At 40.9% G+C, this 27,589-nt stretch overlaps 1 protein-coding gene across 1 annotated transcript in view; it reads right to left on the reverse strand.

Annotated features, from left to right (window-relative positions):
* PARD3B (par-3 family cell polarity regulator beta) overlaps nucleotides 1-27,589 on the reverse strand; it is a 401,848-nt gene that overhangs the window by 53,754 nt on the left and 320,505 nt on the right. The window contains exon 20 of the mRNA XM_035571245.2: nucleotides 27,582-27,589. This exon is cut by the window's right edge and continues 289 nt beyond it. Coding sequence (XP_035427138.1) covers nucleotides 27,582-27,589 — 8 coding nt within the window. The remainder of the gene's footprint in view (nucleotides 1-27,581) is intronic.

Below are 27,589 nucleotides of genomic sequence, written 5' to 3' on the forward strand. Positions count from 1 at the left end.
TCCTGTGGGTTCTCTGGTGTCCGATAATGGGACTGAGTTCACACTGCTGCGCTTCTCCCGGGCAAGGGCATTCATCTGGACCCCTCTAATAGGTTGCTTATTTTCATGAAAATTACCTGATTTAGCATCCTTTGAACATCTAATCATCTGTCAAATCTGGTCAGAATTGGCCAGCAAGTTCAGAATCTGTGAGGAAGGTGCAGGTAACAGATCAGAAGGGGGATGATCAGTGCAATGTCAGCTTCATTTTTTCAGGAAACAGTTAGAGCTCAATGGCTCATTTTTTTCTCCATCACTGTTTACAGGCACAAATGTAAAAGACATTGGCTTGTGAAAGAGCTGCATATCTAGCTTACTGTGAAAGTTTTACCCACTCCTGAGTAATGCGAGATGAATACGATGCCCTGTGCAATGCTCGTGAAACAGTTCTGAATTTCAAGTTGGCTCCTGACAATTATGTGAATATATGAACCACATTCAAGCTCACCAGATGAATTCAATCAGCACTGTGCAAATATCGCATACATAATCTATTAGTTTACCCCAAAGAAACTGAAGCATTGAATTCAAACAGAATGAAGTCATCAGTAATAAAAAAAAGAAACTGATAAGGCAATATTAAAAAAAAAAAAACAAAACAATTTTCCAAGATTTGCAGAGAAGATCATACATTGACTGTAAACTATTCTCCCATCTGCCTATAAGTACATAATTAAAAAATATTGGTTTGATCAGATAGCAGTTCTCAGACAGGGCTGGTAAATGAATACCAGTTCAAATGTTTGGGATGCATGACTATTTATACCGAAAAGGAACCTGCACTTACAGAAGAAATACAAAAACAATACTCCAATCAAAGTCAATTTATATTAAGGAGACTTATTGAAAGCTTTTCCCCAGCCCAGTAAGTACAGCAGACAGATTTCTTTTACAGTAGCTTAACATTTAATGTAGTGCTCCTTCCTTTAGGAGACATAAATATTACAGTCCTCATGGTATCTACGGTATCATGCAAAACTCACTTCTCTGACATGGCTCCCTGCAGTATATGGTCTACAGAGAAGCATGCAACCACACATTTGCCATTCTCCCTAGCATGCTTGCAGGCTCCAACAGTTAATCGGCTCATGGACTTCTCAACCACCATGAGAAAACTGTAAGAGAAGCATCCACTCTGCATTTTGTGACTGGTTTCAGAACTATTTCATAGAACAGTGCTATACTTAAGGAGACTAGTTCAGAAGTAGGTGATGGTGGGATGGACCCTAAAGCTTTTTGTGGAAGTTTTTAACTAACACAGAGGTGTGGAAAAAAGACTTGGAGAAACTTTACAAAATGTTTGGTGAAGACTGAGATGCTGATTTCAGACAATAGTAGCAAAAACTCTCCAAACTTCCAAGCCACAAGCAAGCAATTTTAAGAGAAGTTCAATAGTTGTTTGAATAAGCTGCACATACTGCAAGGACCTTTGTTGGAAATAATAACAATAATAACAACAATAATAGCAGTTATCTTACTAGAACAATCAAAAGAGGAAAAAGCACATTCCTGCCAGCCATTCTGTAGTTTTGCCAGTTACAAGCCTTACAAACCAAAGCTTTCTTCTGGCATGGAAGAAAGAAAAAAGAAGTCTGAACATTCATCATTTCTGGGTTGCTGGGGCTGTATAACTAACTAGATTAACAACTGCCCAAAATCACGTTTTTCTGCCTTATACCCGAATATGCCTAAGTCCCAATACAGGTTCCGCTTTGACCACTGTGACTGCAAGGAGAACCGCTGCGAAACAGCCACTCAAACCATACAGCTGGCATAGGTGTCCCAAAACAAAGTGTAAACTGTACTTTGGCACAGATGTTATCTTCAAGCTATCTCTAATCTTATGTAAAATATGACCATGAAATTTCATCTCATCATCTCTGAAGAGCTAGATGAGCAAGCACCACAGCAATAACATGTTTGCAATATGACAGTCAAGTTATTTTTTTCAAAGAATCAAAAGATTATCGTCAGTATTTAATACGTATGGCTCAGATTTTACACAATAAAATCTCCCCTCTATTCTTCCTTTGAGTAGCTCATCTTGATTTCAATCATTCAGGTTGAAAATGTCATTTTTTAAATTAGTGACTTCTTAACTGTAGCTCTCTAGATAGCACAAAATTAAAAACAAGTGTTGTATTTACAGGCGAAGATGAACCACTTAAAGCTGTATATAAACATACATTTAAAGAGGCAATAAACATTTTGTTTCCAGTGGTTTTCCTAAACACATTAATATTGCACAGGCCACTTTGCCAGCCACTTACTTCAAACGCTGATTTCACCCATCTGACTGTCAGCCTTTAAACAAACTACTTGTGCTTCCAAGTGGAAAAAAAAAAGTGTTTTTTAGTGAAATTTCCATTAACAAACAAAACTTAATTCACTGACTCAAGAGAAGGGACAATCTTCCATTCACAATTTGCTATAAACCCAAACTAGCTGTTACACACTGCAAGGAACATACTGGTCTGCACAGGTATACAATGCAAAGGAGTCCAACGGAGCATGTAAGAGAATATTTCATTCAGGATAAAATTTTCATTCTGGAGTTATAACAAATAAATATTCAAGTATGTTACTCTTTCAATTCCAGACCTTGTCTTTCTACTCTGAAGTATTACATTGCTTGTGAAGATATTTCTGCACCTCAACAGTAAGAAGGAATGGTGGAAAGCGATAAAAAGAAAATCGATGATAAGAACATAATCCTACAGTATTTCAGCTTTCATCTTTGCCAACCACTGAGAGAGAGAGTTTAGGAAGAAATGAACATTTGTTGTTTTCATATGCACTTGAGTGAATGAATGATACTGCAATGAAAGACTTGTCAGAAATGCCTTAGTGGCACCACTGATACTACCCTGGAGGTCTGCGAATCCCCTTTGCTGTCCAGGCAGGCCCGGCCCGCGTTTCAGCTACACGCACCCCAGCTGAGGACCTGCTTTAAGAGCCGTACCTCTCTAGCCACTGGATCCATGCAAACCATTTCACTGGTCTCTGCAATGCTTGCTTTCTTGGTCTGGGCAGGACTATACCCTGTGCACACACAATTAGGAACTTTATCAATGCAAAAGGGGCCCCAGCAGGACATCTGATTTGGAAACCTGTGCAAAGTGGCTGGAAGGAAGACTGAGCCCAGTTCCACTTACGCAGGGCTGCCTCTCATAGATGGGCCGCCTTGAGAAGCAGTAGGTGGATATGTAGATGGATATGTTGCTCTCTAACTGAAAGTATATAAATACAAAGCCAAGAATCACAAATAAACTGCAGGAAAACCAACTACCCAGAAGAAGCTATTTACATCTGTTTGAGTTTATTTAACTTGTACACTGAAGTCCCCGAGTTTGTTTTACAGATACTCCATATCTGCTTTACAATACTTAACAAAGTCATAACTGTCCTTCAACATAACATATGCTGTCACCTTTCAATTCTTTAGACTAACATAAAAGCAGTACAACCACTGATGTCCAAAAGGTCAAAGACTCCTAGGGCAGCACATGACTACCATTTGTCTGAATGTAAATTGAGTCCTATTGACCCTGTAACATCACTACTGACCCCTTGACATTAGGAGCTTAGTGGAGAGAAAGACGACGATATTCTTACCGATTCATTATGAAGAAAGAAGGAGAGTGAGCCTTGCACGATATGAATTAGCAGCGTCATTAACCTTTTCTTCCCCCAAATAGCTCATAATATGTTTACAGAAGCCTCACCAGAACTATTTGAGGACTGAGACCAACAGATTTATATCACTTTCAGTTTTTCCAAACTGTTTATACAATACTTCTCAGTGGCTTGACATAAAGCATCCTTTTATGTCCTTTCAAATGACATACAACACCTTTTCCTGTTTGTCATGGCAGATGGCCTAGACATTCAGATGAGCACCATCTTTCCAATCCAGGCCACTTTTCATCTCTTTTGCCCCCCTTTATAACCTATAGCTGGCTACAGTTGGCCAGAAATAAAGGTATAGCCTAGTTTTTTGCTTTAGGGAAACAAAATTGGCACATTAAGGCTTAACTTCACTGTAACAACACAATGGTATTTGCTACTCCAACAGAAACACGAGGAAAAAGAAAACAGGAAGAGGAAAAAAGGAAAGGAAAAAAAAAAAGGAAGGGAAAAAATGGAAAGAAAAAAAAGGAAAGGAAAACAGGAAAGGACACTTTCTTGTTAGCAGCCAGTTTGTCATCTTTACTTCACAGAAAAGATTATTTTTTTCTTTTCTACCCAGTGTATTGTGCCTCATCAAAAAAGCAATCACCAGACTTTAACTACTAATAAAAAAAGACGCCTTACAGTTCAGGCTGGTTAATGACAATGCCTGTTCCTGGCATGTGACCAGTTTACTGCCGTCTTGTTGATCTGAGATGTGCACGTGTCTCAAAAGGGCTAGGAAAGCAGGGAGATTAGGGACTCGGATGCTGTCAACAACCAAACTCTCTATAAACAATACACAATGAAAATAATGAAAAACAGATTTTCCTCGTATTTTCAGTAGCCTCTAGACAATGCAACAGTTTCTGGTTTCTTCACTAAAGATGATATCAATTATGCCTTTTATCTATCATGCAGATGTCACGTGTGAGGCATAATTGAGGGCCTTCTCTCCAAGGTAATTTCTTCTGGATTTACACGGCAAAGTACTTAAATTGCCTTTTTTGGCACTTTGTATTACAACACGGCTTGGGAGGGGGTATTTTACTTCCCTGATCTAAAGCAGCTGGCATATTTACAATAGATAGGTCACATCAACACACAGAGTAGATTTTCAGCCCTCCAACTCCATTTACTGCAGCTCTAACAATTCAACAAAGCAAATGCTGAATGCTAAACTCTTGTGTGGAAATGTAGCTCTGTTTCTTAATGGCTATCACACCTGCCTGCGACTGGCAGCCAGGTTTTTTCATTTGCAGACTCTTGCTTTTTTGCACTACAGTTTATTAAACTTACTGCTAAAGCTGAAATAATAAGTACTTTACAGACTTCCAATGAATTAGCCATTCAAGAGTCCCTCTGGAATTCCCTTTAGCACACACAAAGCAAAAGCAGGAGGGAGAGAAGGTGACAATTCACCGCAGTCTTAATTTCTGCGCTCCCTTGTGAGGGAAGAGTCGAGGATCTAAGAACTTGCTCGCAGCAGATGATGCTGTCCACGTTCTAAAACGCACTTTGTTGGAAACTACAAAGCCAGGAGTAACTATCCATTTTCTCCGAGAAATTACCTCTCCAAGTTTCACACAAGAGACTATATTTGGTTCTTTGTTGCACACATACAAATTTGTGCCTTTGCCAGAACGGCAGCAACTAATCCTTTACGTTGTTTATTTTTATAATATCTGGCCCAGGTAGAAATAAGGTACAAATCTCAATTCAGAAGTCTCTGTGTCTGTAATCCTGTTACTGATAAAGTTTATGTTTTAAAATAAATAAATGAATTAATTTATAACATCTACAAAGTATCAGGGAAAGTCATAGCTCTCAGTCAATTCGCATCCTTACTACAAAGGTTGTTTTTGTTTGTTTGTGTTTTTAATGAATGATCACCAGGAGGATAACATTAAATCAGTATTAGGACCTTTACGGGAAAAAAATACAAATGTAATTTATCTTTTTTAACTGTCAGCTGCATTTCTAAAGCTTAAAGTCTGTAGCTTCCAGCGGCCTTTTGTCTTTCTGCCATGGCAGGAATATCTTGGACAGCTGTAAGAGCTTTGTAAGCTATCTTTCTCAAAATCCATTAGCTAATTCAAGGAACCTAATTAGAGCTGCCATTTTGATGGAGCATATTGAATGTTTTGTATAAACTAGTAACACCATCAATGTTTATTAAAAATTGCAAGAACCAAAGCTCTCAGCTCTATATAAATATTAATGGACAGATACACAATACTTACTGAAATATAGATAGCGTTGCCTTCACAGAAATACACACAGGTATACTTAGAGTAACAATCCAGTGTGATGCTTTTATTCCCAAAGGCTGAAGTATGGAAGCAAAATCCAGGGACAATTTTACACAAACTGCTGAAAATTGACTGGCTATTTACACTATCCTTATGCACATTAAAGGAAGCAAAGCACACTGAAGATGATTCGTTTCTTGTGTTTTTCCTGAGTAGTGTGCTGACAATTTGGAGCGTATTTAGAGCTTACCTCAAGAATGCTGTCCAGCTGGAACTGTTTTATAGCTCTCTTAACCTAGCCACTCCGATCACCATACTTTGTAGACATTTACACATACTCCACTACTGCACTGTTTAAGGGCATCCAAAGATTCAAAGGGAATTTACACTGTAGAGCTAAAATTCAAGTTTTGCTGTAGACAGCAACAAAATCAGTAAAAGGAGCCAGACATCTGGAGCAATGCTCTCCTACGTTCTGCTGTGTAAAAGCCCAACTATAATGAAAAAGCAACTCTCAGACAATGATACAACACATGAAACACTGACCATTCTAAGAATATCTCAGAGATCTAATTAGGTTAGGCTGTACAAGCATATGCCTTTGGCTGCAGAAATAAAAAGTTTTTTGGCTACTTCACAGCTTCGTTTTTAACTTGATACTTCATAAATGAACTACAGAAAACCTCATGTGTTACCATTTCAATTTGACGTACGCTTTCATACGCATCTAACAGCGCCTGGATTCTATTTATATGTACAACTGAATATACGTGCATAGAAAAATCATCAGATTTGCTACAGAAAGACAGCAGATGTTCTTATTAAGCCACTGGCACATGCAAGGTGAAGCATGGAAGCCTTATAAGGAAAACATTTTACGTTCTAACTACAAGCTAAAGAAAAGCAAAGATAACAAATTAAATTATTTCGCATGTATTTTACTATCCGTGAGCTTAAGGCACAGCATAACAAAAGCACTATTCAGCATGCTAGAATGACTCCTACAATACACGGAGCTTCTCACAGAGGGGAGCAGAAACCATACGCACTCCTTGGAACACCCTAACTCCACTACAAGATCCACACTTCACTTGCTCTGAATATATACTAGCATGACACATGAAGCACTGAACAGATGTGCAAGAGGAACACTGTTAATTATATTTCTTACACTGTAGTAGTGCAAGGCGGCTAAAAATTTTGTAACAACCTTATCATGGGGACAATCCTGACGGGAAATTCGTTTTAGCTCTCTGATAGGGCAGCATTTTCAACTGATAACTGAGATCTGAGCAGTTTCACAGGAACACGCTCAAAAGTCAAAACAACAGTTACCACCAGCTTCTCTCAGGAATTATAAATGGCAAATTTAGCTTGTGGTTATTGCTCAACAGAAACCCTGCCAGATGCCGAAGCAGTTGATGGATTTTGCAAAGTTCTGCTGCCTTTGGGGCCACCCTGCCTACCCCAGCAGCACCTCCCTCCCCTCCTCAGGCACATCTCCCCCACACAGTGCAGTGTTTTTGCTCACGTTTGCGATGGCTGGGGAGCGCACATTCCCTTCAGCTAGCTTTCATCACAAGCTCCACATCAACAGAATTAAACATTTTACAAGCTGAACTGTATTTCGGAGAAATATTTCTGCACTCAAGGGCCTAAATTAGCAGTGGAACTTTATTACTTTTTATTTTGCAGCCCGTGGAAGCTCTCAGACTTCCAGACATGCGCAGCTTCTCTCGCTCCTTCCTATTATGGCTGCAGCTGCACCGCGCCTCTCTGAAAGGACTCCCCCTTTTCCACTCGGAGAGGTGGGGGCAAATTTTCAGGTGTTGAAGACGGAAGGTGAAGAACTATTCCTTTTCAGTAATTGGACTGAAAAATGTTATATTAAAACGGAAAAAAACAAAGTCATGGAATCTTCAAGCTACACACAATCACCTCCTCGTACAGTTCACCTGGAAGAGGAAGAGCAAGCCTGCATCTCTGCATTTGGTTGGGATGTCTCAGACACCCTAAAGCAAGTGTTCTGGTTCAGGCCCATCCCTAGCCCTGCTGAATGATTCCTCTCTCTTTTCCCAAATAAAAAGGAAACACTGTCCCGCACCTTCTGATTTTCTCTATTTACATTTGCTCATGTGGTTTCAACTGGTATGTTTAGATAAACAACTAAAAAATCCTCACGTGTTTTGTCTCGTTGCACTCATTCTCTGTTCTCACCCCGATGTTCTGAAGTTTTTCCTTTGTAGCTTTCACCCGAGGATGCCAGTTTCCTTGGCCCCTTACCAGCTTCTCATACAAGTGCATCCCTGTCCCGTGGGCTGTTCTAGCACCTTCCCTGATGCATCTAGGTCAGCGTCTCGCCTTCCAGCACTCATTGAGCACCATCTCCCAGAAGCTTTTCACAAAGCAGTCTGCCAGTAACGATCAGGCTGCAGGTGGTTTGGGACACCCAACAACACTTCTTCCTTTCTGCATTGCTTCAATATATAACACATTAACAGACTATATAAGTTCATATATAATATGTTAACAGAGCATTAAGCCCACAGGGTCAAGCTCTCAAAAGGAAAGACTTCCCTCTACTCTGAGGCACCCACTTACCGCCCACCACGCTGCCCTGATCCAGCTCCTCCCCATATACATGTCTTTTATTGTCCCCATCCCCTGGGCTGCTCCAGCTATTCCTGTCCTACCCCTCCACGGCATTTCTTAGGATTTTGCATTCACCTCAGCTTCCCCTTTCCCTCCCCAGAAGGTGGATCACAATGGTAAGGGGACACTGATCATACCCAGGTCACCTCATCGCTCTCTGCTGCGCTGGGAGCCTACGCTGGTCCCTGCAGCCAGGAGAACCTACTGCTGGAAAAGCATGTCTAGGCTCTGGCAGCTCAGGACTAGCACTTTTGGTGAAGTCAGCAGCCAAGTTTCCATCATGTGTGTAGGAAGTACTCTAAATCTTATAATTTAGTCACATTGTCAACGTTCAAGGGGTGGCAAAAGGCACAGTCTGGTATAAGACTAGGCTGTGTTCCCTTCCTAAATATAAAGGCCTTGTTCCAGAGTATGGAAAGACTACAGCTTCTTATTGGAAGTATCATATGCTGCTTATTTTTACCTTTTCTACAGACAAACCAACCCCTTGCCTCCTCCCTCCCAGCCCCCCAAAACAGCTGTCATCATATTCCAGAGAAATTCGGCTTCAGCACACCTCCTACATAGGCATTTTCAACCCAAATGGTTGAAGGCTGGTTATTAACAGGCGGAAACATGTTTTTCCAGTGGAAGTCAGGCCAACAGCTCCTGTGGTAAGTGGAGCAGTAGGGGTCTGTGCGACTGACCCCCACTCCACCCCCCAGCACTGCTTGTGCCTGGCACAGAATCCTGCTTCCCGGTCCCGAAGGCAGCACAAAGCCGGTTTGCTCCCGAGGTGTGAGTGCTCCCAACAACCACTGCAACCACCTCCAAGGCACAGCCTGGTAAGCTCGCAGCACTCCTGCATGTGCTCCAGATTAAGCTGTAGTCAGCTTAATGAGAGACTTAATTGATGAGTGCTACTTCCTTCACTTGTCCATTAAGATAAGTACAGCACATGGACATTTCAACCCATCAAAGATGAGAAAATGCATTAATTTTGGTTTTCTTAGAGCTGTTAATAAATCTGACACTGTCTGGCAGTTTTCTTCATTTCCTACCATTTGACAGATACTGTGATCGCAAGTTACAGAAGATGTTTTTCCTCTGAAATTATCACTCTGGTAATACAAGACAGAAGGAAACTTTATCAAGATACCAAGAAGCTGGGTATCATTTTTATTTTTAACTTTCTGTGACTAGTTTGTGAGTATCTCTATGTGATCAAAAAATACAATCCATCTAGTGCTATTAAAAATATGTAGACACATTACAGATGACTGCATTACGGCAAAGAATCACGCAGTGTATTTATTAGCAAAAGTTAGTATTCCTCTCGTACAATCAGCCTGGCTCTACTGAGATCTCTCTACTGTAGAAACTCCTGCAACTGTTTTCTTCCTCTTTTTCTCTCTCAAATTGACATTTGTATGGAATCAAGAAAAATCTTCCTTAATAATTTTTCATTACTAATGGATTTTTTTTGGTATGTGTATTTGGGAGGAGGGAAGGCAAAGGGCAGGAAAAAGCAGCTTTAAGTGCTCTGCAAATGATCCTCCCGAATCTGGGCCTCATAAATCCTATCAAATGTTATATTTCATCAATAGACTGCAAAAGCTTTTTCTCTGCAATGATGAAGCCTGGCTTTAAAATTTATGGTTTCATTTTAGAAATGGACTATAAAAAGAGTCTGACTTAGCTGTCTATCAACCACAGCTGACATTAGCAAGTTAGGTGTGGACTTTCAAAGTGTTATATGTATTTTTTATTTATATAGATGCACGTACATACATATAGAGAAATATGAGGACATATGGGCTTGCGCATGCTAAATACACAGCCTTTTTTGTCTTTAAAAAACATTTTCTTCCAATGCAAGAGGTATTCAGCAGATTAGATTGCAAAGTGATAAAAGTCTCCAGACCAGAGTTGGCTCAAAGATCTGCAGCAACACCAGCAAATTGCATTTTGCTGCTCAAATGATGGAGGATAAAGTAGTTTATTTTGTTTTCATTTGTGGGGTGATAAAATGCAATTCAGCAACGATAGAGCAAGTTTCAGGGGGAGGCAGCGGAGCTTTCAGGAGCCTGGGGTGAGGGAAAAGGGAAGACGGCAGGAAAGAACTGGAAGTTTTAGGGTTGTGGGAGACAATTAGTAAAGGCCCGTGACTGGGGAGGGAGGGGGCGCAGAGCTGCTGCACCTCTCGTGCACGGGGATGGAGGCAGACGGGCTTCCTGACCTCTGTGCAACTCTCTGCCCCTGCTCTCTGCTACAAGCCCCAGAAGCAAGCTTGGCCCCCGAGAGCCACTCCTGTCTGCTCTCCTGCACTGCCGGGGCGAAGGAGAGAGACGAGAACATGGAGCCTGTCCCTATCGCTGCCACCACTGATGGAGCCACGTGGGTGCAACAGCTGTCCCTTACAAGCACTAGAGCATCCTCTGGCAGTGACAGCAGCAGCTTCCTCAGAGGGGAGGAGGAGACAGCCAGTGCATGCTGCCACAGCACCCACTCCTCCTCTCCTCCGTCGCCACCAAAGCTGGAGGTCTGCAGCCAGCGGCTACTGTGTAGTTCCCTCTATGCTTAAGTAAGCCTCCACGGTGACATTTCTCACAGAAGCATTGCTGTTGTCCCAGCTCCTCCTGCCAGAATGCTTAAAAAATTAACCACATTGAAAGCAAAAAACAGATAAATGAAGTAAAATAGCTGAAGCTGAGAACGTGAGGCTCCGCTCTGAACGCAGGGGAGCCCATCTCTCCATCCGCTGCAGAAGAACCTAGTTTCCTAAGTCAGACAATTAATGATGGATTATGTGAATACAGCAAATCAGATCATGCTGCTGAAGCATTACAAGAACCAAACGGAAGAGCAGTTAATCTAAATCTCATGTGGGATGGTTACTATTGCACATTGCCATCCTTGCTGCCGGGCCCAGCTGTAACATCAGTTTTGGTGGCAACTCATGGAAAAAGCCAGAGGTCCTGTTCCTCATTATAAAACGAGGAGAAATCTCACCCTGGGGAACAAGGCCCAGGCTGACAAGTGAATACTGAAGCAAAGGTCTGGGAGAGGAGGGGGAAGGGACAGTGGTTAATGGTAAATGCTTTCTGAGTCAAGAGTGAGGAAACAAAGCTCTTCTTCCACTGCTTCTCTTCTGTAACATGATCAATACAGGAAAAACACCCCTCGTGGATGCTGAGGACGCGGCCTGGGGTCACCCCTGCAATAAGCTCTCAGGGGGTCCTGGCAAAGGTTCCTCTCACTGGGGAGATGCTGCAGGGCCAGGCAGGGCCGGACCCTGCCTGCAGCTCCTCCTTTGGGTACGCCACGAGTCCGCTGCTCACCATGGTTAGCGACGGAGAGCGTTAGCAAGGGATACTCCTTTGTTTGGTGCCATCAACCAGGGGAGCATGTACAGAAAACGCCATCCATCCACATTCTGCAATTCAATTCCTGTTCTGGTTCTGGCGCTGTTTCCACTGTCAGTATACAAAACACTGCATCCACAACAACTTATGGAAATGAGAGGAGCTGAAGCTGCCTGTATTTTCACCAAAGGATATTTGTAATTATGAAGGGAAACCTTATTGCACCTTGATCTACAGACAACACGTCTCTGGAATTCTACATTTTTTACTGGAAGGGGACACACTAGCAGTATTACATTATCTGAACAGAAGTAACTTACAAAAATGAAGAGACTAAAATAAAATCTTGAAATGTTTCAGATTCATATAGGTTAACTCAATTTATCAATCAAAATCAGTACACTAAAACAATGACACGACAGTGTTTTCAAACACAAACACACACACCCTACAGCAGATCAAGAGTAATTCTAGCTGTGTACTTTCTTCTACAGTTTGCCTGTAATGTTTCTCTTTGAAGGTTTGAAAATAATCAAACAATTCAGCTTTCCCTAGAACTCTTGGACTTTTTCAAACCTGAATTAACTCTCCTCTACACAAACCTTCTGCAAAGAAGCTTCTGGCACTGTTCATATTTTTAAAATCTTCTTCCTACCATTTCTTAATTTCTTCCCTTTTAAAAATCTTTTCATTTGATTTTTTCCCCCAAGGTGGATTTTTTTTTTGTAATTCTTTTTGCTTTCCTTGGCTTTTTCTTTTTTGTTTCTTCCTTAAGACTTATCTCCAGCTTTATTTTTCTTTTCGTATTTTCCTTGAGCTCTTATGAAACCCTGACCTGTTTACTGAAAAAAAAAAAACAAAAAAACAGAGCTCAAGGGTTAATGTTTTACCCCTTACTCACCATCCTGTATCTGGCTGCAGTCAACAGCAACCAAAATTCATCATCATCAATGGATTTTCACTGACATGCACTGTATTTGCTCACATAATGGCCCCATATATTGCCTTTGAAACGAGGGCGTGACCATTCTGAGATATATTCCCAGGAGTCAGTAATTGGCATTGCTGCAGGACATGTTTGCATAGTGTTTTGAAGGCAGACCTGCAGAAAAGCAGGCTTTGAAGTTCTTTTGGATGGTACTGCGCTCTCAGCAGGACACATCAACACTAACCTAAGCACATCCTCTTTGGATCGGAGCAGGCCATTAGCTAGCTGGTTTGGACCACAGGGGGAAACAGGCATATGTCTGCCTCTAAAAGGTCAGGGAAACACATGAGGGTACAAGACCTTCCCAAAATCTGCAGTGAGCTCCAGGCTAAATGCTGTAGGCTGGAGTGGCCTCGCTCCAGCTTCTGACAGGTATCCTCCTTATCTCCGCATAGTTTTGGGATGGCCTCAAATCTGTCAAGACCACCTTTGGAGTACTTGCAGACAAAGCACCCCTGCAATGCCCCTGTCAGAGACAGGGCTCTCTGTGCAACAGGCCCTGCACAGACGCAAAATAAAAGGAGAGCCCTGTTCCCACACACAGAGGAATTATTGGAAACAGTAAAGGCAGGTGGGGGAACACAAGACAATATGGAAAGAACACTGGTCAGCAAGATGCCTGACAGTGATACTTAGTATTTGAGGAAGGTGGTAGATATATCACACCCATACAGGCTGCAAAGACAATTTTTGTTTTTGAGTCTCACTTCTGTAAGAAGTCACTATAAACAGTATACTAGCATTTTGATTTAAAAGAACTAACAACTTGACAGAGCTACCATACAAACACACAAAGCAACTTCGGTGCCAGGTAACTAAAAGAAGTGTATGCAGAATACCTGTGAGAATGCAGCCTCCAAAGTTGCTATTTCCAGTGAAGGAAAAATGTCCATCCACTTCTCTAGTCCATAGCTTTATAAGCATGTCACCTGAGCCCAAAAGTGGATCACAGCTGCTATTCCTAGAGCAAGGAGGGAGCAAGGAGGATATCTTGTACCCAGCCCAGCTCTGTACACTTGTCCCACCTGCAGAGAGGAAAGCAAGCTGGCCCACCAAGATTTGGGAGCAGAAGGAGGAGAGATTGCTTTTATCTGCTGTTATTTTTCCTGCACTGGCCATGGTTTGCAATCCCCATGGAGGCGCATTATCACTGACATAACCACAGTGACCATAAGATTTTTCTTTCCCTCATTTTTCTACATTTAAGCATACTCTCCATTACTATACAAAATTACCCTTTTTTCCATCTAATTCACTGCTCCCCATGGGATAGCAATTAAAATTGATTCATGAATACAATACATTTGCAGGGAAAAGCAGAACAGAGAAAGCTGCTCGCCATCGCATCCCTCGCCAGGAGAGGCTTTGAGGCCTACCCTGAGCAAGGCCCCCTGGCACGCAGCTTAGAAACCAGAATGTGGTTTCCAACCTCTATATCGCTTCAGTACGGAAGATATGGTCCTTAAAACAGGCACTGGGCTTTGACCAGCTGTATTTGGGCTCTACCTTTTAGTTTTGTGTTTCTGTAGATCCCACTTTGCAACAGGAAACTTCTCTCCCTCCAGTCCTGCTCCTCAACACCCCCTGCTGCAGGAGAGAAGGCACCTGCAGGACTCGGGCAGATTGGGGAAAATGCAAGGCCCTCAGTCTCCGTGTTTCACTCCCAAGTATATGTCTGGATTTGACAAAGTCATGCCTATCAGACAGATCAGCAGATAGTCCATCTATGTTGTGGTTGCAGGATTAGGTGGGAAGAGCACTCTGCCAACTTGTGCTTTACCACAATGAAAAGAGAGGCGCAAGCCATTCAGTGCTGCTGTGGAGACAGCAAAAAAGGACAACTCATCACACTAACCAAATTCTTCCCCCTTAATCTTGGTGCAGGACCAGTCTACTCTGTGACCTTGAGAGATAAATAAATTAAGTCTTAAATTACTGCTATTTAACTGCATATTCCAATAGTATAAACCTCTGAGAATACAACTGAGGCCAGGATGCAAATTTATTTTGTGAAAATCCATCATGCTTCAGGACAAACAATGTTATAAGAACAGAAAGAATAATAATATTATTCTTCTACCTCTAAGCTGTTGTCATCTATGATGGCATAGCTGGGTCTTCCAGCCAACCCCATCAGAGGGCCATGCTGGCCACCAGCAGAACAGCAGTCTGGAAAACAGCACGCTACAGCCCTGCCTCAGCATTCTGGCTGCAATACACTCTGAGGCAGCAGCTCTGTACTCAGTCAGAGATATTCCCACTGCACTTGCTGAAGAATTTCTGAAATTTATGAAGAGATTAGAGCCAAACTTCTGGTCCCACAGAGGTCAGGGAAAATAACAGAACAATGGTTAGTAGCTTTTAAATGTTAATCATGACTATTTCACGCAAAAACCTCACTATACTAAAAACACAACCCCTACCAACACCAGCTCATAGTATGAAAATCTTCTTAAAAATAGCCTAAAAGGATTTTCTCCTAAGGTGTAGGTAAGTTCAGCTGCAGAGGATTCTAGCACCTAGATACAATTTTCTTTTTCATGGAGGCTGTGCAACCATTCCTCCTCTTACATACAACTGTGCATATCAGTGTGTTAGTGATGCTTTTGCAAAGAGGGTTTGACAACAATAGAGAGTCCCCAGCCTGCTAAATAAGAAGTGACAACTCCATTTGAAAGCTGTCTCTGGATGTGTTTTATGTGCAGAAATTATCTGTGACAGTTCAGATCAAAATAGAGTTTTCATTTCATGTGGGAGGTAAATGGACGATAGAATAGGTTACTTTAAATGCTGTAGTCTAGTCCAATTAATGTTTCAGACTTTTTTTTTTGTATGGATTTCTTCTGTATTCTATGCTCTAAACTTTGGGGTAAAAAAAATGTAAAACTCATTTTGTCAATAGCATGATGCAAAAACCAGGCTAAAAGGTAATAAAAGCGGTTAACAAAAACAGTCATGCAGAAGTATGGCAAAAAAGCTCAAGTTACAGTAATCTGGCTGTGAAACTAATAAGTATAAAACAGAAAAGAAAACATCACTTCATCATTCTTTCGGGGAGAACCAGGCATGGGAATCAGTTCTGATTTCCCACCTCAATCAACTGAAATGTTCCACTTTGATGGAAAGAGGACTTGCACATCAGTCTTCTTTCTGAACAGCAGATGCAAATCCACATGCTATCTTTTGCTTTTCAGATTGTGAAACATAAATTTACAATTTCTAGCTTATGTAACAGTGACAATGACACAATTTGTACTTTTAAAAAATGTCAAATCAAAAATATTACTTTGGCCTCTAAGACAAGGTTGCAGATTTTCATGTTTTCCAGAACATCATACCTGCTGATTTTTTCAAAGATATGCCCCATTAAGTACCAGGCATGGTATCTTACTAGAAATAAGACAGGATACGATAGAAAAGCATTAATGATTTCATCTGTTCTTGAATCCCTTTTATGTATTGCGGCAACTGCTGCTAGCCTATCATATACAGTGACTACCACGTGTTACTTCCAACAGCTATAGCCATGAAGCGTGTACCACCAAATTTATGTAGGTATGTATGTAAATGCAGAAGCAGTCACATTTCTTCCCAGTAAGCACGAATTCACATTTGTTACCTATAAACCGATCAGTTGTCTCCTGACAACTGACAAAGAGACACTTTTACTAGTGGAGTGGTCGTGATCCTCTACTGTAACTTAAGCACAACCACAGTTCTGGTCTAAAAGTGGAAGGGAACTGCGCTGACTTAGTGCTCAGAGCCTCCTAGACATCTTTCAAAGTTGATGGGGAAAACAGTAGTTCATACAGTGTTTTTCAGATGTAAGCAATAAGTATTGCTAGCAGAAAAGCTACAGACCCATGAGAGTGAGTGACTTCTTCCTAAACAAGGGCCCACAAACCTTACATAATCTCTTTTATGTCACACACTAAACAATGCATATTTTGAAACTTTTCTGCGAAACAGCATTTTTCTTGGCATGATTTTCAATTTCCACTCACTTGTAAGAGCAGGTGTCTAAATGTATCATCTCTCAACTCCAGAAATAAAGAAAACACTTAGCATATTAAAATCATTTTCCTAAATTCAGGGGACAGTAAATTGAGGTTCCATGGGCATTACAGAAAAGCAGACCTCTGCTGCAAATGCACCGCACTACTAAAAACATGAACTGAGACAAAGCATTCAGAAGATATTAGACCTCAGTATTTTTACTGGCCAAAACCTGAATACTGGCAATCTTATTCCTCAGAGGCAGGTTTTAATACAAAAGGGAAATTAACATGTATCTATGCACTGCGGTCTTTAAAAGAAAAACACCAGAACAATGAAGCTGCTCAGCCGTTTGATGTATTTGCCACAGCTAATAGTAATGAGATAGTGGGCAGAGTGCAGATAAAAGGCTAAAAGGTATGAAGGAATACTGTTAATCATTTCCGAAGCCACACAGACATGTAAAAAATACCAGTATTTAGGCTAATGAGTGTAAATTTGGAGAGGAATACTCGAGCACTTATCATATTTAGATTGATAATCTATTTGCAGCAATGCTCAAAGACAGAGAGTTAGACTTCTGCCTGTTCGGTTCTGGAGCCAGAACATGTCACTAAGTGCAAGAGACTTTTCAAGCTCTGTAGCAAAGAGGTCAAAGTATCAACACTGATGCAGACAGTGGTATTTACAGAGAAAAGGAGGAAAAGATCAATCCCTTCCCCCCAGTCCCCTTTACATCAGCCACTGCTTTAACATGGCCATTGTACACGGCGGCATCGAATAACCGCCTCCTGCTTTTTTTTCAAATGCGGGACAGCAGAAAATGTCAAAGGAAGAAAATAGCACCTTATTCAGGTGAAGGACTGCAGACTGTTTGCTTGTAATTTGTGTACTAACAATCCATAACAATTAGGAACAGATTTATTGCTGCTTTGCTGCTGCTCCCTAATGCTCCTCCACCAGCTCACACTCCGCTGTCGTGCTAGAAGTGCCTGCTGACCTGCGAAGCAGGGACGAGCTGCAGAAGGCCTCCTCTGTCATTACCTGAAAGCAGCGCTGAAGCAATCCAGGTCCCTTGGTTAGCAGCGCACTTAGGGCATGCAAGTGCTCAATTAAAGCAGTCTTTCAGCCAATTTAGCATTATGTCAACTCTGACGCAGAAGATAGCTGCACCCTCCTTCCCCCCAACAGAACACGCTTTAACCTGTGTGCATCCCTCTGAAGGTGCATTGTTGCTTACTTTTCAACTGCCAGACCGTGCACAGCACTTCCACTGGAAACATGTACCGTGCTTTAACTTATAGGCTGGTCTCACAATAATTCTTTTCCATGCATTTTATGTAAATACCATAATGATCGTTTGCAGTTGATTCCCATTTACAAGGTAATAACCATATCCAGGACTAAGTAGACATCAAAGCCTAAGGGCAGAAGTGTTTACAACAGATAAACTCCAGAGCTGAAGGATGTATTCTAGTTAATAGTGGTTTCAGAAGAAATGCCCCTAAGATACTATTAGGCAGAAAAAAAATATTTAAGATTAAAATTTTAAGTGAGTGAAGAAATTAAACCATAAATATGGGTCATCAGAGACTGAACGATAAGATGTTGTCTGAAATGTTAGAACACTATCTGACGCTTGTTTCTCCTCACTACTGCCAAATCACTGGAGGGAAGGGGCTAGCGATCTCCCACAGCGTAGATTTGGAGGAGCATGACATCGATGCAATGTCACGCTGACCGACTGCCACTGAAGGAACTGGAACAAGAAGGGGGGAAAACAAATTAAGAGGACATTTATTACTTTACAAGTATGTTCAAGCTATTCAATTTTTAGCACTTTCTAAAGGTATTTCACACTCAATCCTCTTACATCATCATCTTTATCATGTGGTTGTTTTTTTTTTTCTTTTTCTCTCCTTCAGCTTGATTTGATAAAAAAAAAATTAAGGCAGCTACCAGTTTTGCAGGCAACTGAAGAGTATAAAAATCTTTCATGCAATTGCTCTCCACTGCTTTTTAAAAAAATGGCCTCCAGGCATCAAGGACAAGGTAGTGATAACAAGAGATAACTGGTATGGTTATCTGAAGCAACATCATTTTCTCATGTTCCTTTGTCCTAATGAAAGACCTCACTTTCCCTCAGATGCAGGCCACAATCCAGCTGAAGACAAGTCACTTGTTTCATTTTCTATGACAGTCTAACACCGCTCTCCACAAAATAGTCACAATTCTCTTAGACCATCCCAGAATCAATACAGATACCTTGATCAATGTCAACAAATGATCTGTAGCTGCATGGCCTGCCAGAGAGACTGGTCCTCAGCCACTATACGTGTGAACTCCATATGGTGCCAGGGCTCCTTTCAGGGATGTAAGGACAGTCAGACAGTCACAGAGGTGCAGAGTATGTACCATCCTAACTACATCAGAAGGCTTGAGCTGACAAACAAACTTTTTCTTGGCTTGCTCTGACCCCTCGGGTTACTGTTTCTACCACTGGACTTGTTTGTGATCACGTATTGAAAAATAGCACGTTTTAGAGATTGTCATCGACTGTATGCTTTGCACAGCTGTCAGACAGTAATCACAATTATTCTCTTTTTATTCTGCATCCAGTTGCCTATTAAGCCATTTCCATCACATCTCTTCAGTTCTCTCAATACTTTTGCTAGCACAATATTGAGTGATTTTCAGCTTTTCAGATAACATCAATTCTTAGTTTTCTGCTGACCGAAAGGCAGTTCATGCTTCTGTCTGTACTTGCTTCCAGCAACGCTGCTTACTAAGTCCTTGGGTAACCTTTCACCAGTAGCATCTTGATACAAGCAAGGAGCAAGGTCCTGGACTCTGTTTAGCAACAGCTGGTTTATTCTGCTGTTAGATCCTCACACCTCCCACAAGTAGGTTCCCATTGACTCATTCTGAGGTCAGATCCACGGCCCTGTTACATCTTTTATAACTTCAGTTGAGAGCTAAGTCACTTCATTGAAACAAAAGAATTAAGATTAGCAGAAAAATCTTAAAGATCTGCCAGTATAAACTCTAACTAAACTGGGACTGCAGGAAAATCAAAGTATAAATATTCTGCTCAGAAAATGTCAAGAATTCCCTACAATTTTTATGGACGCTTACAGACCACTACAGTTTCCACTGTAAGGCTTCCCTTACAGAGCTGAGCTGTGTGAACACCATACAGATCTAAGCACTATGCCTGGACATGAGCAGTCACGCTGGAAAGCCCCCAAATTACTGCACTGTTCCTGGTGGCTATTTAACCTGGCAATGCTGGTGGGTCTGTGGTGTCCCCCGTGGTTCCCTCTGCTGCAGTCATCTGAGTAAGTGTAGGAGTTTTTTTTTTGTTGTTGTTGTTGTTGTTGTTTTTCTGAAGAAAAATGAAGAGAAAACCTATTATTGACTGCTTACTTTCAGAAAATATGAGAACTTGTGGGATGTCACCTGAAGACTCTCAGGACTCTTCTACCTCCAAGAAAAGACACAATATGCACAGACTAAATCCCATACCGTCATCTACTGATCAGACAAGATCTACAGATCTACTGATCTAGACAAAGACTATCACTGCAGTGAAAGGAAGAATCTTTTTCTTTCACTTTGCACATTTCTTTCTACATTTGAGTAGGAGCTCAAAAAATAACTTAGGAGAGGATTTTTTTTGAAACTCACAGTTCTGGACAGAGTACAAGTTCTCTGAGGTCAGAAATGTAAATTCACCTCACACCAGGCTACACAGCAAAGCTTGCACAAGGCTAAGTCATCAGGGCTTTCTCTGGAAATTGCTCTTGCTTATACAGAAGCTAGAAGATGGTAAGCCAAAACGACTATGTCAGGAAGCTAGGGGAAAACCAGCAGAGAGTTAACAAAAGGAGTTGGGAACCGGGCTGAGAAGGGGAAAACATACGAAAAACAGTTTCTTGGATCACTATGTGTTGGAAGAACAAGCCTCCGAATAGTGAGCAACATACGGACCTTCTGCTTGTTGTTTCTCTTCAGTCAGGGAAATGGGACTACGTTAACATTCATCATTTAACCCGAGTTGCAGTACAGAATAAACCTGACTGAAAACATACTTTTTTTTTTTTTTTTCCCTTAGCTGAAGCAACTCTGCAAGGCTAACGATGGGTCTGAGGAGATTCATTCTGACAGAAAACAACCTGGAGCAATGAAAAGCTGGGCACTTTGAAAACCCCAAAGTGTATGAAGTAGAACAGGCTATTTGGAGAGTAGTGGGAAAATAGAACCACATCACATTTAACCATGTCCCTTTAACTTTAATTAAAATAAGATTTAGCAATTCTATTTAGGATTACCTAAATCCCAGAGGATTTTGCATTTCACTGCCTATACCGCTACCAGACAACTATTAACTAGGAGGAAAACAGAGCACACAATGTTACATCCATCTATCTATACAGTATATCCAGTAAGGTAGGTTTCCTTGTTCAAGAAAAATATCCTAGTTACACTTCTTGCCTGCTAAATGGAAATACCACATGCCATTAAGGTTTGCACTTTAAGTATGCAAGTGACTGGCCTATAAACAAGATTTTAACAGCTTCTCTTTTGAACAACTCTGACTGTTTAATTAATCTTCAGCCATTAACCATTCATTTAAAATGCCACTTACGAAATCTTAATTTTGCACATTATCAGCTGGTTCACAAATAGCTATCTACGAGCAGAAGTGTAATGATCTTCCTCACTGTTCCTTGGAGCTTACCAACCTTATAGTCAATTCTAGCTTCTTCATTAACAAGACACATATTAGCATTTAAAATTAAATGGCATTTTGTTAAAAAAAAAAAGGGCACAGAGAAAAGTTAATACGTACACACATTATTCTACTGCTGATTAAAGGAGCAAGTATGAGCTTTTGGTCAAACAACATCCTGCATGACGCAGAATTTAGCATCTCTTGCTCACACTAGGAAATACGCTATGGCAGGAACACATGCAAGGCCATATGATTTCATTCCAGCTGTATGGACGACCTTATTTTGTCTTTATTTGTACATTTAAGAGGCTAACAACACCATCTGCATTTCACTCTGTATCCTCTGGTATGGTCTCATCTTCCAGTAACAGACCTGCTCTTTCTCCAGGGACCTATCTTTTGCATTTGCATCCAAACAACAGAAAGAATGGGACATTACCAACAAATAGGCAGAATTAATGTAAAATAATTCCATGCAATAATATATCACATAAGAAAAGACAGGGCTGAAGGGGAAAAAAACCTGAATGCATATGAATGCTTAACACAGCTGCCAAAGCTCAGGCTCACCAGCATCTGCAGCAGGAGTCACAAGGGAGTTGTGGGAGTGCAGTATATAAAATTTTACACATCTGTCAATAAGTGAGGTGATCCAAATGCAAACCCTAGCAGGCAGGATGCATGTAGGCAGATTTGTGACTATTCCTGACAGAATTTATTTCTGCTGAAGAATGCATGGCCTCGAACAACCATGCACACATTACACGGCAGTAGCAGCTCTGCTCTGGTTCAAGTTTGACAATGTCCTTCTGTTTAGACGTGCTTTAAAACACCCAGGGTCACCTGATCTCTGCGAAATCTGGGGTGTCCACAAGAAGTGAACAACAGGGCTGGGGTCCCAGCATTGGAAGGATCTGGGTGAGGGATCTGTCCTGAGAAAGAGCACTTTGAACTCTACCTGGACTGTAGTTTTTCTTGAATGCTACCAATACATTCAGAGTCTCATTCCATTTCTGTTCCTTTACAATACAGACTCATTTCATTTCTATCTTGCCTCCACAACATCCACCTTAAAGAGTAGCCATTCCTGAGTAAAAGACCACCCACCCCTCTAGCAGTGAATTGCTTTTTCTATTCAGTGATAAAAGGTGTTGTAGATGGACATTAGGCATTGACCATGGTGCACTGTACTGACAAAACCCCTTCAGTGTCAGGCTGAGGGCCAAGTGACATACCTGGACAACCCTAACTTACCCTTTTGGAACAAAGCCTTTTCTGTGCAGCTCTGGGTTCCTAAGGCCTTGCTTTGAACAGGACAGGAGCTACCTACACCTGCCCAAAAGACGAGCATTTAGCCTGCTTTTTAGAACAAAAATTCTCCATTTGTTATATTTCAAAACTGTGGATCCTTTTCACTTTCCTCTCAAGTTTACACACAGCTTACGATTACCATTTAGTTTCTCAGGATACACACATCACTATTTGTCTTTGATCCTCTCCAGGGGAGGGCAGACTGCTCAGTGTGCCTTGCCTCTCCCCCATGCCTCCGACCTGTTCTGAGGGTGGGATGTGAGGGGCACAGGTTGGGTTGTGCAGAGGGATAGTCTTCCTCATTTACAACTTTGCATTTTGCTAGATTGAACGTGCTGGAAGAGTGCAAGTTTTCCATGAGGAAATTTTAAATCTGACATAAGGAAGATCCATTTTTTGATTAATTAATTAACACTGTACAATCTTCCATAGTGAGATAAGATCTTCCACGTAATATCTTCTACAGTGGGACCCAACATAGCATCTCCAAAAACAGAGAGCTGGAACAGACTAGGGCTTTGGACTCTACTCCTATGCAATAAAACAGTGATTTCTTTCTTTCTTTTTTTTTTTTTTTTTTTTTTTTTTAAATCTGCAACAAGATACAGCTCTGAATGTATTCTTGCTAAACAAAGGAAAACTGTATTCGTTTTTGTCAGACCAGCACTTTGAAATTCCCCAAGATAAGACACACAAATAAATGAAGAATTATACTTGGCAAAGAGTTTGGCATCAGACTTTAAATGTTTCATAGTTCTGGGCTGAGCAAATAATTTGAGCATGTCTCTAGAACCTTTCAGGAGATGTGCTCAGAGTGTTTGGATAAACTTGACAGCACCATGTTCGAGGGAGGAAAAAAGAGGAAATTGCTTATTCAAAACGTGAGAAAGGGTTACAACATGTGACATGCCTGACATTTAAGTGATAAAAGTGTTTTACATATGCTCTTTTGGCTTTGGTCTGACACCTAGGCTCTGCCATGGTGCAACTTAGCACTGTCATGGTACAGCCTTGATAACTAAACTCAGAAATGTGACTTACCACTCTTTTCGGGAACATATGGGCCACAGACCGCAAAGCCTCTGCTGCAGGCTGAGGAAATTTTGTACAGCATCTCCAGCAGAGACCCACGAGTTCCCCAGCTGCACAAGGTGCCTGCGCAGGCTGCACCATCCTCTAGGATGGCATTTGCATTACAGAAAATTGTGTCTAATTACAAATAAACAGAAAAATGCTTGATTTACAATGAAATGTGTGATTTTGCTAGCTTTTTTTTTTTTAACTGTCTTTAACTTAACATTCACAGAATACACTGATCATGCTAATGCTTTCGCTATAATCATTAATAAGGACAATTTACTTTTATACGGCACCTCTCTGAGTTAAGAATCCCAAAGCTTTCAGTAAAATATACACAAAAATTAAATCTATTTCACTGAATATAGTCATCATTGGAATAAAAATCAACAATTGTGACGCACTGCAAAAGAACGTTACACAACAGTTGAAAATAACACAAAGCAAACCCCTCAAAATAAACCAAGGCAAAAAAAATCCCTGAGATGCCAGATACAATTGTAGGTAAAGGGACGTTAGTATGCAAAGAGCAGTGTGAACCAGGTCTGCTTGTGCCCTATGCAGCAGTGCTTGGAGGCAGCAGACATACTTCAGAGTGATTAAAGGAACATTCTTCATACACTAGCAGGCTTTTGTTTTCTGCAATAGTGGGATCTCCGTGGGAGATTCTCAGTTTAAACTGGGAATCTACTGAGAAGAATAAACTGAGGACACTCGATGGACTTGTGATGAGAAAAGGGAAGGTGGGTAAGTATGTGAATGGTGAATAGCACATATCTGACCGCAAAGCTTCTTTCTTTACAAATGGCCTCCAATTCTACAAGCCATTTATTATGCTAATGCATTCTTCTGCAAAAATAAAATAAAATAAAAGTGAACTTACTGTTTCAAATAATGAGTTTTAATTCTCTATCGTAATGACGCATAACGAATTTCCAGACCAAAATGCAATAACGTATTCTGTGTTCAAATCCCCCTTCTACTCCAAGCTGCATTTACTCTAGTCACTGATCAAATCTCCACACACTACATTACAAGTGGAGAGTCAGAGGCAGGAGAAAAAGCCATCCATCTACAGTAAAATTAATAGCAAAACTTTGAGAGAGCATGCATGCGTTAGCAGGACCAAAACATGAACTATTACATGACAAATGCATTGATAAACGTCCAACCCTGCAAATGTAAAATAACTTTGGTTTGGTTAATAAGCATCCATTATAACCCTTTCCCATCATTCTGAGGCAGACAAGGCAGTTTTCATACTTGACCCTTGAAAGCAGATTTGTTTTCGTAATTAACATGTTACCCAGAGATTTTTCTTTCCACATCTCTTTTCTCCTTTCAATACTCTCCCTCTAGCACAGAAAGATTTCCTTGCGTGTAGTTGCCACTACATTCAACAACTGCTGGCTGAGACCTCACAACACACTGCATAAATTCACATCAAATTATTCAGGTTTGGCACATTTCTGCTGGTGAGTAACAACAACCTTTTTGTCTCTGAGACAAAGGAAATAAAGATTTAAAAAAAGAACAAAGGCAGCCTAATAAGAATCCCATATTTCCTATTTTTTCCTAATCTGGCTAAACACTATCTACAAGCCTCAGAAATTCAACAAAGCAAAGTTGTTGTGGACTGTTTGTCTTTCAGTACAGAACCAAAACAGATGGAACAGCCTTTCAGCATGACTTCTGATCATAGGTCAGATATTATGTAACTTTTTTTTTCTTGTTTAGTTTTTCACTGAATTATCATGGTAAGATATGCAATTACAGATAAATATACAGTAAAATCCAGGATCCCAACACTGAATCCAGACTTGGTTGGGATTGCGATCATGTCCACATACCAAGTCAAGAGTTCATTCAGTGTAGTTAAAGCCACAACATAAGCAATCAAACAAAAGAGGCCAGAGGGAGAGACTTGGGCATTTCTTCATGGCTGCATGGAAAAACAATGTATAAACCACACTTCAAAACTGATGACATGTTTAAAATGTTACGCTATAAAGTCTCTGTTAAAACTGATATTATGAAGCAACCTTTATGACAGTGTCTTACTCCCATGCTGAGTTACATCTGTATACACTTATTTTTGAAAAATCCGTGAATCTGAATTTGGACTCCCTCCTGATGGTAATTCTCAGCTCTGGGTTTCCGAGTTAGCGTGAACTTGGTTTCTGATCCCTTTACTATACACAGATGTTCATGTGACTTCAGTAACAATCACCTCAAGCCTTTTCTAGGAAAGCAAAACACTTTAGATGGCAAAAAGCTGCAATCACTGCCTCTAATCTCACCCACTTCACCCTTATGCAGTAGGGGAAGAGTTAACAATACAGAAGAAGAGAATTAGCAATGTCGTTATGTTTGGAAAGGTCTCTCTCATACTGTATTTAGGTGAGAAAGAGAGACACTTGGCCCATTCCTTGCTACACACTTATAATTACGTCAGACGTATTTTATTACTACTTATAACAAGGACTCAGTACACATTTTTAAGGTACTATGTGCCACGAACTGAAAACACTCCTGTATCTGTGCTCACGTATTTCTCCAAAATTAACAAGTGTGGTATCACACAGAACAGACTGAGGCTATAGGGAGACATGACCCATATGTGGGCATGAACTCAAAGCATAAACAGTTCCTCAAGTCCCCCATGTCTTTCTCTGTCAGCTCTTCTTTTCACATACCCTTCTCTATAACGCCTACACAATCAGATATTGGTTTGAAAAACCCAGCGTCAATGCATTAACACTGTGATACTAATGAAGACTTATGTTCCTTTAGCCCCAAATTCCAGAAGCATCCAGTTTTAAAACCATCATAATGGTGGGTAATCATCACCTCAACAGAATTCGTTTTCTTTTTAACCCAGGGAAAAACTTGACCATCTTTCTTTGGTGCTATCAACCTGGAAGCTTGACAGTAAGGATTAAAAATTGCTCCTTCCTTCCCACTTGGTTATTGGAAAGGCTGTGAAAGGCAATCAGTCTTGTGAAGCCACACTTCACAGTCTGCATAAAAATGCCATGATTCCCAGTCCTCTCCCCAGCCTAATTGAAAGTGCATAATATCACACAGCTGGGAAAAACTAAACTGTAAACATATGCAATATATCATGTTATCATACAAAACCTGTTACTAATAGGCATTTGATGATCAGCAGGATCGAAAGGGATCTGAAACCAGAGATTATTTTTGATGCAGTTTAAGAACTTTTCCCGAGTGAAAAAGGGAAAAGCACTCTCTCAGCAGGGGAGAAATTGGACTGAAGTCAGTTCATTCATTCTGTTTGTGAAATATGGACTTTTCTTTAATGATTTTTGTTTGACTGCTGCCTTGCTCAGATGCTTTAGGGGCATTGCTGGAGCAAATTACAGTTTTAAGAGGAAATCCATGGCTTTCTAGTCAGTAAATACAGGTGCCTGGGGCATCTGAACAGCCTCCCTGCCCAGCCCCAATCTCCCCTCTACCAAGCTATTATTGTTTCTAATGCCAGGTGGCAATGTTACCTGTCACC

This window comes from Cygnus atratus, chromosome 6 (genome assembly GCF_013377495.2).
Source record: "Cygnus atratus isolate AKBS03 ecotype Queensland, Australia chromosome 6, CAtr_DNAZoo_HiC_assembly, whole genome shotgun sequence".
Lineage (NCBI taxonomy): Eukaryota > Metazoa > Chordata > Aves > Anseriformes > Anatidae > Cygnus > Cygnus atratus.